Source organism: Monopterus albus, unplaced genomic scaffold (genome assembly GCF_001952655.1).
Source record: "Monopterus albus unplaced genomic scaffold, M_albus_1.0 scaffold59.1, whole genome shotgun sequence".
Taxonomy (NCBI): domain Eukaryota; kingdom Metazoa; phylum Chordata; class Actinopteri; order Synbranchiformes; family Synbranchidae; genus Monopterus; species Monopterus albus.
The window spans coordinates 1,287,247-1,299,338 of record NW_018127939.1 but is presented as its reverse complement, the minus strand read 5'-3'; the positions used below and the strand labels follow the sequence as shown (position 1 = coordinate 1,299,338).

Sequence of the window (12,092 nt, the reverse complement as noted above, 5' to 3'; positions counted from 1 at the left end):
ATGTTTGTACCTTATTTGGACTATTGTGTTGAGTGTTGGGGTAATACATATAAAAGTGCATTATGGCCATTATTTATATTGCAAAAACGGGCCATTAGAATTGTTCATGGACTTGGTTACAGGGATCATACGAATTCATCATTTGCACATTCAGGATTTTAAAAATTTTTTGATTTAGTAAAATATAAATCTGCTGTATTTATGTATAAAGTTAGATATAATTTGGTGCCAAGTGGTATTCGGGGTTTGTTTGGTGATCGAGAGGGTGGTTATGGATTGAGGGGCCACTTAAATTTAAAAACTCAGGCCATACGTACAACTAGGAAAAGTTTTTGTATATCTGTGAGTGGTGTAAAATTATGGAATAGATTGGGTGATGATTTAAAACAATGTACAAGTGTAAAACAATTTAAGAACAAATATAAAAAGGTCTGCATAGCTGGGTATTGGATACAGGAAGTGTAATGATATTATCATGATATTATTGGTATATTTATGGGTGGGATATGAATAATTTATTGCATGTAATTTGGTTATTAATTCTGTAATTGTGATTTCTGGTTAGAAGGAATGCAGTGATTCGGGGCCGCGGGAATTTAACCAGTGTAGCTGTTTAGCTTAACACTTGAGTTGGGTTAATCATAGTTTGGATTATCAGGGGTAGAACTAGATAAGTATTACTTCTTTCTACTCCTTTGCAAGCATGTAATGATCATTTATCATCATGAGACATTTTTTTTCCTCTTTTCTTTTTTGGGTTTTCTCTGGTTGTTTTGAGGTATATATTGATTATGATTTCTTTTCCCTTATCTGTTTTATTATATGCTTGGAATTAATAAATAAATAAATAAAAATAATAAAATTAATTTAAAAAAATGTCCTCTTCTGCAGACAGCAGAGATTGCGCTGGCAAATTTGAAGAGCAAGTATGAGAATGAAAAGACTATGGTGACAGAGACCATGATGAAGCTGAGGAATGAGCTGAAGGCTCTGAAAGAAGATGCCGCCACCTTCTCCTCCCTCAGGGCTATGTTCGCCACAAGGTGAGAGGGTGTCTAGAAATGTGAAGCCACTAACATGTGAATGATTTTCTTTGTGTTAATGTGAACAGTGAATTGTGTCTAAACAAAAATCTGTCCATTTATCTTTCTTTCTGTAGATGTGATGAATATGTCATCCAGTTGGATGAAATGCAGAGACAGCTGGCGGCAGCAGAAGATGAGAAGAAGACTTTGAACTCCCTCCTCCGTATGGCTATCCAACAGAAGCTAGCCTTGACCCAACGCTTGGAGGATTTAGAGTTTGACCATGAGCAGATCCATCGTGGCCGTAGCGCTAAAGTTCCCAAGATAAAAAGCAGCCCGCCCAAAGTAAGTGGCAGAGATGCTGTCACAGCTCCTCCAGGTCACTGCTTCATCCACCACCTGCATGCTGAACACCCTCAGTGGTCCTCCCCTGTAGAGCTAACTGCCTGTCTATGTCTGCGTGGATTCCAGACACACTTGTTGAAACAATCCAGACCTCAGTGTCAACTCTGCCTGATTGGGTACCAGAATTTGTCTCACAATGAGCCCACAGTGTGTGGCTAACCTTAGAGTTCAAACTGTGCATTTATACAAGACAAGACACAATAGATCTACTGGCCCCATGTTACAAGTTCAGTATGCATTAGCCCTGCCTCGGTATTTCCAAACCTTCAGCATAGGTTTGGAAATACACAGTTCAGAAGCCTCAGGATTAGATCCCTAAATGAGGAAAGACTGGTTTCACATGGTTATGGTGTGAACATGCAGCAAGTCTCAGGAAGAAGGAGCTCGTAGTCGTCTCTGTCCCCAAAACAACACTAAGCAGACTATTTTACTGTTGTTAAGGCTGACTGAAAAGCAGACTGCATAGCATTTTCTAATGAATACCCCTACAAATTTGATAACAGGCCATTTTCCCTGGCTTCTGCATAGCAGATACCTTAACATGTTACATCATGTATCGCTCTCTGACAATACTGGGAAGTGTGCCAAAGTGAAAAGCAAACTAAACATAGCTGCAGTGTTAGCTTCTGCATACAGTGATTTACCTGGTGGCTGACTCGGTAGATTACTGTACATGTTAGATTTTTATTTACATATTTATTAAAATGTATCCAGTTTTATTCATCTTATTATGTTTTTCTCAATTATTTTGTGTTGTAAAATGGATGTTCATCCAGTTTATTGGTGCATGCCTTATTTTGTCATATCTGTCAAACACATTTGACAGGATAAAGTGTGTTAAACTATTAATGAGTTGCTTAGAGTAGGATGGAAACCAGCCACACTTCCTCTTTATGCCTCAACCTTGTCTTTGATTGCTCCTCTGCTCAGTTCACTTCTTACCCTACAACTAATCCATCTAACAGCTAGTCCCTGGCAACACTCGCTCACTGTAATGCCAGTTGTTACCACTAGATGGCAGTGGCTGATCATGTTTCAATAATCTCTTCCTTGTCGAATGCTGTTTGACCTTTGTTCTTTCTCCTTCTTCCCACCTGAGATAATCAGATATATCATTAACCAAGTTAAACAAAATTTTAATGGAACACGGCTTCATAGAAGTAGGTAAAACATTGAAAACGATAACTGACAATATTGACTTAGTAAATAGTAGCATGTGAGTTGGAGTTGAGCAGGATTGGATTGTTCAGCATTAATCCCACTGCATCTGTCCTCTCTGTGTGCTGTAGGGCAGTATTCAGTGTGTGTGTGTGTGTGTGTGTGTGCCACCCCCAGTGCTGACTGAACAGCTGCGCAGAGGCTGGTCTTGACAGTGTGGTCAGATAAAACTGGTTTACATTTTGTGTTAGACTCATCACATGCAAGCATTTTATTGACACGCAGTAGAAGTCATCAGTAAGGTCATACCCAGTCTCATTTCACATATATGCATTTGCTCTGCTCTTTCTCTCATATTGCCCTTGTTGTGCTCGCTTCTCTCACACAACGTCATTCATTTACATCACTGAGAAATCACATCATCTATCTGAGATAAACACAAACAAATAAAACTAGGCCAGAGTGATTACTAGTCATTTTTAAAAATAATAATAGTATGATGCTCTAGTGATACCTCTGTAACGATGATGATCATACTGTTGGTATATTATGAAAACCAACGCTACCCTATCAGCCAGTAAGTAGTCAGTGTCTTTGTCTCTGACCGCATAGCGTCTTCCCCGTCTTGTCGTCCCTGCTTTTTCTGTCTTGTTGTCTAACCCTGGGTGTCACCACTCTGTATATCTGTCTAATTTATCAGTTTCTTGTAGATTGTCAGCAGCCTGCTGCCTCAGTACCGTCACTCTCCCCACAACTAAGGCGAGGGAGAGCATCCCTAACCCGCAGGTAACAAGCTGTAGAACCCGGTAGTAGTAGGATCAGCATAGCGTCTTCATCCATCCATCCATCCATTCATCCATCCATCTCTCTATCTATCTATCAAATCTTTTGACAGTAGCACATCTGCATCTGTACAAGATAAATGACCCTGTATGTTCTTAGGTTTTACACTTTGCATTAGCTACTTAATGAACAGTTTATGGCTGAAAGCCTGGTGTTACATGCAGTAAATAATCAGCACTTCTCTTTGGGCGAAGGGGATGTTTTTCACATTGCATGCACAATTTTGCATGGCATTTTTATTTACATGCTGTTAATGTATATACAGTATGTAATACTAGCTGCCATTTCATATATGTGAATTTAAAGTTTGACATTAGTAACAATTAAGTGCAGAAGTTCAGGATTACCTTTGGATTATGCAGCTGTATTTTTTGCTGACATTCTGGTTTGCCATAGCAGGAAACTGACAGATTTGATTACATCGACAATGAAATGGTTACACAAATCTATGTCAGTAGGCCAGCAGCTATAATTAGCACCCATAGTAGACCGCAGACAAATATCCAGTGTGAGGATGATCTGTTAGCTTACAGTGAACACTTCAAAGAGTCTTACATGTGGTTAGCAGGCTAAAGTTTGTGTTTACCAGCAGACTGGGGCAACAAGTATTTTCTCTGACCATATTTTGTTCTGTAGATGTTCTCACTTGAAATATGAGCAGCCCTTCTCTTGGCTTTTCTCATCTAACAGTTAGCAAAAAAGCAAATCAGGTATCCCAAACTCTCTAACGTTTCCTTTAAGTAAGCCACATCAGGCTTCTTGCCTTTGTCACAGGTTGCATTTTTGTTTGTTTGGTATAACCTAATTCTTCCAACAACTATTTCGCCCTCCTCTATAGGCTGTAACTTGCCCATCTTTTCCACTTAATCTTATTTATTCTTCTCTCCTATGTTTCTGCATGTTTACAGTCGTAAATTTGTGGCTGACCTCCACGAACACCACGCAGTCCTGTCTGGCAACGGTAGCCTTCTCTACCCCTGCGACCCTCGTAACTGTCTGGCCCAGCAACTGCACCCACCTGGAACCTAACCCTAACCCTGCTCCGGTCCGGAGCCTGGCTTCACTCTCTTAAAAGTCAAGCAGTAACAGAGACATTCTGCAAGGGGGTTCCATCACTTTAACACCCCCAGACCAAGGAGTTAAACCTGGTGCTTACTGGACTCTGTCCCCCTAACTCCCCGACCCCTCACCTTAATACCCTCGCCCCTCCCTCAAGTGCTACATGGCCCAGCCCCAGTAGGCCTCCTGGTTACCTGGGTCGCAGGAAGAAGAAGAGCAGGACGCTCTTATCTTCTCTACAAGTGACATTCTATCCTGGACTGAGGCGCAAATCATGGGAATCTCTTCCCTTATTCCTGCTAGTATTTATTGATATTTTGTTTAATATTTATTTACATATTAATTTGTGACAACTTTCTGAGATATTTATTACTTGGATGTTTTCTGTTTGTCAGTCATTCTTCAATCAAGATGCGTTCAGTGATCACGTACAACTTGGTGCATTCATTAATGTGTGCAGCCAATTCTTTTCAACAAAAGAAAAGCAGCACAACCAAAAGAAGAACTTTTTCATTGTTAAAATTACTTAAGGAGGATTAAAACTTGCCTAACATCACATTTAAAAAGTTAGATCTTGCATATATACTAATCAGTCAGTATAGGCCATTTTACACAGGGGTACACTGAGTTTGATGTTGCATCAGGGAATGAAGGGAAACATATTACAAAAAAATTGTGTCATGTGGTGGTGATAGCTGGATTTCATAAAGACTATTTTCTACTTTGTTTTACTTTTCACCATTCTTTACAACAGTCTCTGGTGACATGGTTGTGTCTGTTAGCTCAGATCTCTTCAGAGACTGGGATAGATGAGAGGCTGAGTGTGTGAGGTCAAGACTAGGGCTGTTGACCCGGGTTTTTTGCCTTTTGAATTGCACAGGTTTAAGTGACTGTGGAATGAACTGACCCTATTATTTTTAAATTTAGTTAAGGATGGAGGATTCCCCAAAGGTGTGCCTCTTCTTGCGTTAACGTCAACGTTGTATTCTCAGCATCGAGTATTCTCAGTCCTCTCTGTGGTCCCCTTCACTGTACTGGTCACAGCTCAAGAAAACTGTTATCACCCCGAGTTGCCCAGACTACAACAAAGTGACATGTTCAGTATTCCAGGATACTTGCCTGTCATTGTAACATCTCCTTGTTGAGTAGCCTTCACATACTTCCTCCAAGCAGTATTCTGCACTGTCCAAGCACAATTATGCACTATGCATTACAGCAATACAGTAGCATGGTCGTAGGCTGATAGTGATATGGTTTACATTGTCTTCCAACCATTTCTGTCACCGTGAACTAACCAGCAGGATGACAAGAGAAGACGGCGGGAGTCTCCCTGACTTTCTTTTTAAAAAGTGGCATTTACAGCCACTGACTGTATAGTTACAGCACTATGTTTTTTTTTGCTTGTCTTATTTTATTTTTTGCAGTAACACAATGTTAACACATTGTTTTATTCGCTGATGAAAAGGGGCTGAGTCTGACTGAGGGATGTACAGTATGTAAACTGTGCAAATGATGCAACATTCACTGCATAACTGAAGTTCCATCTTATCTTTATAACCTCACAATGTCTTTAATGTTAACATTTCCCTTTCTGCATTTTGCCACATGGATATGAAATGATTAATCTACTTAGCCAGCATAGTGTTGTAATGACAGATGAAAGCATTTCTTCTGTAACTGAGAAGAAGGATTGGACTCCTGATCTCTCTCTCTCTCTCTGCATTTGTTGGATTTATCTTTTTTTAACAGTCTGGATTGTTTCCTTTGCAGCTACAGAGTGATGGAAATGTTTGTGAACCCCAGCAGGTTCACTGGTGAGCTAATTCTCTGGTTTGTTTGCACAGCATAGCAGTGGATGGAGAGAGATTAATCCAGTCAAAGGAAAACCTGGTTTAAAAAGAACAGTAGCTGTATGCCATGCTGCAGTGGGTTTAACAGTTTCTTCTCCATTTAAAAGTATTTAACTGGTTTCATAAGTAAATAAAAGACATGTACTTGGATTTGTATGCGACTTCATGTTTGTGTCTGTTTCTTTATCATCTTAATGTCAGTGTTGAGGTGCTAGAGTATGTTATACTTCACTACAATTCAGAAAGAAACACCGTGGATTTCTCAAACTTTTAATTATTATTCTTCAAATTGGAAATTTAAGAACACAAACATGTCAGAAACGGATGCAGCCGAAAAGTGTTAGGTGAACTGATTAAATGGCCAGACGAGGAAGTAATGAACAAAACCCGTCTCTTTAATAAGAGAACTAACGTAACAAAAAAACCATACAACGCACGGTGGAAACACAAAACCCACGGTCGGTATAACAGTCCGAGATCAGAGCCAGCAAACACATACATCCAGGGGAATCCAAAACGCGTTGTCCAAAGATAAGTTAAGCCCATACAGTGAAGCAGTCCGAAATAAGAGGGCAAGGCAGAACAGAATAATCCAAGGTAACAGTCCGGGTCAGAAACACAAAAATACCAAAACCGAAATGAATGCTGGAAAGTCAGAGCTGGGGTCTAGAACAATGTCCTGGTGGGAGGACACTGCCTAAATAGAGGTGTAAACAATAAGGTGCAGGTGAAACTAATGTGAGTGATGAAGAACGTAAAAAGACCGAAACTAAGGTGAAAACAAAAACAGGAAGTAACGTTAAAATAAAAGCCGTACGGGAAGCAGCGGAACCGAATCATGACAAGACATGGTGCGGTTCATGATTATTACATTAACCAGTCATGTGCAAAGTACCTTGAGGCTATATACTGACAAAATACAACATTAACTATTCATTTAAAAATTAAAAACTAAAAAAGCTAATTTTAAAAATCATATAACCCTGAAAGGAGTCTGCCTGCATAAGGAACACTTTTGGTTTTGATACTTTACTCTTTTATGATAATATATGAGTAGCCTTCTTCTTTCACTACTGAAAACTACTTGTTTGGTAAGTTGCAAAACTGACTTTGTCGTGGCTAGAGTGTGATGCCGACTAAATTAATTCAGACAAACCATCCCAATTTAAAGGATCATTTAATATTACAATTATTCTGAATAGAGTAGTATTTAAACAGATAATCTGGTAGTTAGGGAAACAGAGAACAGATTCACTGCTCCTGTAATGGAATAGATACAGTATTACATGAGAGTTGTCACAGAGTCAGTCAGTCTTCGTCAGCCCACAGTCAGTTGTCAGTCTTAATTCAGCGTCCCCACAAAGTACACGGTTTACTGTCCCAATAGCACTGTCATCCTCTCTCTCCCTTCTTCTCTTCTAACCCAGCTTTTTATCTGCTCATACTCACACAGCCCTCCATGGCCGGAGCCATGAAGACGCGGTCCCATGCCAGCTACCCACACACCCCTGCTTCCGAGCACTATCTAGAAATGTCCAGTACCTGAACTTCTAGGTCACATTGACCTAGCGCACATTTCCTTTTTCTAAACCTGAACAGAGCACACGAACAGTTCACATAAGGCCTGAGGACGAAGTCACTCAGGATGTTGACCCATAGGCTAAACAAGGGGGACACAGCCCAAGATATTCCTGCTTGAGCAAGAGAAGAGAAACAGATCAAGCTTCCGTACACACTTAGCTCAGCCTTACATCCTTACACAACTAACCCAAATAATATCTATATGAACTACATACTGTTCTATTACATATCACCTCTGGAGCCTTGTTTTATTGCTATCCACTACACTGTCACAGTGACACCTTATTTTCTTTTGTGTGTGTACGTGTGTGCGCGCCTGTACCCTGCTGTGTGGGTGGAGACGGTCAGAACGCACCGGAATGAGAAAGGCGGGGCTTGGGGAAACACCAAAATCAAAGTGACAGTGTAGGATTAGTAGGTGGTGGTTATCTGACTGTCACATGTGTGTCTTTAGTGGTTTGATGCTACTCGTTTACCTGCACGGGTCAGATTTCCTAGAGGTGCGCGCGGGCTGCCGCTGCGGGTGGACGCGGTGCTGAGTTCAAGGCAAGGATCCGGTTTTGTAAACTGCTCACAGTTATTTAGTTTCGCTTAAGGAGACTAACTGTTCCAATGCCGGAGGATCCAGTGTCCCATAAAAAAATGGACAGCTTTAACAGAGTCGCCTTTCGCAAGAAAGACCGACGTCTGGAAGCTGCGGAGGCAGAGGAAGCAGGTGAGTTGTGAAGCAATGCTGGGAAGCCATTTTCTTGACAAAAACAACTATGCCAACCCATTATTAGTGCAAGATATTAGTTTCTTTGCTTTTTAAAATCAGTGCACCTTCTTTCTGGACTGATTTTGCCCACTTATTACAGAAGTCCTCTGTAAGCTCACTGGTGCACCCTCCAGCAGAGCTCTATCATGGAGTAAACCTCTGAAGAATTCATGCCCAGTAAAGCCTTCACCTGGTTTCATGGTGACTCAGTGTAGCCTTCAGATGTCAGTCTTGTTGGGAAAGCTTGGAATGGCCAGGCTGTAACACACCTACAGTACATCGCAGCCATTGTTGACATGCCACTGCTGACTAAATAGCTGCTCAGCAGATATGAAGGTTTTAATGGCAAGCCTCAGCCTGTTGTGTAACCGTCTACATGCTGGAGGGCACCTTTATATTCTGGAAAACAGGAAGTCTCAAAACTTGGTCTGCTCAGGATCTGCGCAGGTCAAGAGTCTTTGCCAAGAAAAGTTCTGCAACATTCCACATCTCAGGCTGAGTTTTAGAATATGATTAACAACATGTCTGCTGCAGGCTCACAGATGGGTCTTTGCAGACCTCCAGCCTGTCTATATCTCTCAGAAAACAAGGATCTAAATACATGGCAGTACACCTGCAGTGTGAACTGCCTGGGCATGAACCACTAAGACAGGAGGCGTTGGCGTGGGCTTCGTGTAATCTTGCAAAATCTGCAGAGTGCTTGTGCAAACATGCAGATAAGATTTACTATAGTGTACTTGGAGTTCGATGTGAATTCTTAGGATCAGTCTCAGTGGCCTCAGCTGATAAGGCACAGTGTGTTAGTGGTCAGCCCCGGTCACACTGGTATGCAGGTAATAAACTGTGAACCAGAAAGTCAGGTAAATACCAGAAGACCTAGATGTGTCGGTCAGTGAATCACTGCCTGCTGCAACACTGGAGCAAGATTGTCTGCATCATCTGCCCCTTGTATTGCACAAACTCAACTTTTTTGATAATACAGTACTGTATAGAATACCTTATGCTTCGAACACATCTGCTTTGACCGCAACATAATAAGAAAGCTGCTGTACTGAATCAAGGATCTGAGCTTTAATGACATTTATCTGGTCACTGTGAAACTTTAGTCCAATAACTGTGATTATTTAATGCTATTAAAATGCTTCAGAGACTTCACAGGATTTGTGCTTTCATCATAGATGGACTCAAAGCTTTCCTCTTTTCATCCCAGTGATTGATTACAAAACTGGCCTCTCATCATTTCTGTAAAAGCAAAACAAGTTACATGAACATTATGTGATTCAGAAAGTGTGGGGGGCGGCTGTGGTTCAGTGGGTAGAGCAGTCATCTCCCAACCGGAGGGTTGGAGGTTCGAATCACGGTGACTACAGTCCACATGTCAAAGTGTCCTTGGGCAAGACACTGAACCCCCCGTTGCCCCAATGGTTAGAGCCATTGGTTGAGTTGGTGCCGCAGATGGCTGCCTTGGTTCAGTACCGGAAACAAATTCCTTGTGTGTGTAACATGCTTGGCCCATTAAAGGTGATTATTATAAGTGAAAGCGCTAAGCAAAGCTACATTGATTTTCCCTGGCACAATTAAGCAGTCATTTCTTACATTTGACTTTCTTTGTTTCTGTCCAAATGATAAATCCTGCACTTCTTGGACCACAGAGCTTCAGTGGAGAAGCAGCACTGGAGTGGTCTAACTTTGGCCTTTAAGTCAATTTTTGTCTGCTTTGACTCAGTCTTCCTGGGTATCTGGGCTAGGTCATCAAGTCTCTAGGTCTGTTGTCTTTTCATAGTGGATCATCATTCAGTGTAAACGTCTCTAATTTGTTATCCTGTCAGCTCTCGTGTAACCGAGTTTGGTTGTACAAATGTGCAATATATATTAACACTAGACTATCTTCCTGTGCCGCTCTCCTTTGTGTTGTGTTTGCAGTGAGCAGAAAATAATGTTTTCTTTGACATATATTATAATGTCATTGCTTCATAAACATCACACCCCAGTGCCCAAGTATCTGCTTTAAGATAACTTGCATGAAGAATAAAATGTCAGTGCTTTAAGTCCAAATAGCTTCGGGGCATATAGATGTGAGCTGGTGTTAGTCTGAGGACAGCTGTGTCCAACAAAGGAGCTGTCTGTCCAACAAGTTTTCTGTCTGCTAAGCTAGAAGCGGTGGGACTGTATGAATCAGAAGCTGTGTGGCCCGCTGACCTACTGTTGCTGCTATTGTTTTGCTGTACTGACGCCCATTCAGCCTGAACTGAACCCAGTCACTGTCCTTCACTGGCTTTAACTCACTTCAGGCAACAGTGTTTCACTTGTGCAGCTCAGTTCATGATGGCTTAAAGTTGATTTCTTTTTATGTGCCGTGCATTGCTGTACCACTGTATAAGCTGCCCTGTCTTAGTAGTTCATGCCCAGTGTAAATCATAGCTTCTGGTATAAGGCGGTCAAATTGTTTCATTAAAGCAGCATCATTTGATATTTTATATAGACAATGAGCGAAATGAGACTGTAATGTTCGAGGTGCTGCTTGTAGTGCTGAGAATTATCATCCGATTCTGCCGTTTTACTCAGCTGCACAGCGCTTTGTTTGCATCTTTGTGATCATTGTATTGCATTCATGCTCGTAACTTTAGTTTTTTTTTTATTGTTGTTCACTCTAATCAACCTTGTGTCCACTAAAAGTTTGAATTAATACCAAGTACGAGTGTAACTCATCATCATGATCCACTGGGAGAATTTCATACAGTATGCTCTTGGTCTGTTTGGGGCATTTTTTTGCTAGTGAAAGACAAAAAAATGTGAGACAAAAAGAAGACTTTAAAACCCTGGCAGCCTTAATTAAATTATCCTTGAAGTTACAGTTAAAATGTTTATTTAGTATGGTATTATTTATGCAGTTTTACTTGAACTGTGCCTCTGGGATTACATTTGTTAATTTTATTTATTTTTTATTTTATTAACAGTTCATGTTGTTAGCTATGTGTTCCTACAGTATCCTGTTCAGTTTGTTCTTTGCACTTTGAGCCGGACATGAGGAGGAGAAGAATTCAGATCCCTATGTTTCAAGCGAAGCTCTCAATTAATAAAATTTCAGCTAGAGATACACTGCAATTTTCTTGGCCAACCATCGAGGCCTGTAAATTTGACCGGCACAGAACTGGATAACCCAGACTGATTTATGATGGTCAATCAAACTAAAAACCGGCCAGTTTCAATCTCCAGCCCATCTTTAATTTTTTATTTATTTGATTTATTTGATTTGATTTATTTATTCTTTCAAGCATATAAAACAGTTGATATAACAACACACATTTTTACACACAATCCAATATCAATTTGCTTATACCTAGTACATGCTTGAATGGAGTAGGAAGAAGTCAGACTTATCCAGTCCTACCCCATGACATCATCTTACCATCA

General features: G+C 40.7%; 1 protein-coding gene across 6 annotated transcripts in view; it reads left to right on the top strand.

Moving 5' to 3' along the window:
• Positions 1-6,482, top strand: part of bicd1a (bicaudal D homolog 1a) — a 27,017-nt gene extending 20,535 nt beyond the window's left edge. For 2 of the 6 annotated variants that reach the window (XM_020603011.1, XM_020603010.1), the window contains exons 7-10: positions 892-1,043; positions 1,160-1,370; positions 3,299-3,374; positions 4,340-4,421. In XM_020603011.1, the coding sequence (XP_020458667.1) occupies positions 892-1,043; positions 1,160-1,370; positions 3,299-3,346 (411 nt within the window). In that variant the 3' untranslated portion in view covers positions 3,347-3,374; positions 4,340-4,421. Of the gene's footprint in view, positions 1-891; positions 1,044-1,159; positions 3,375-4,339 lie in introns of those variants that run through there. The other 4 variants (XM_020603008.1, XM_020603007.1, XM_020603009.1 and 1 more) reach the window with 3 other exon arrangements.
• The last annotated feature ends 5,610 nt before the right edge of the window (positions 6,483-12,092 follow it).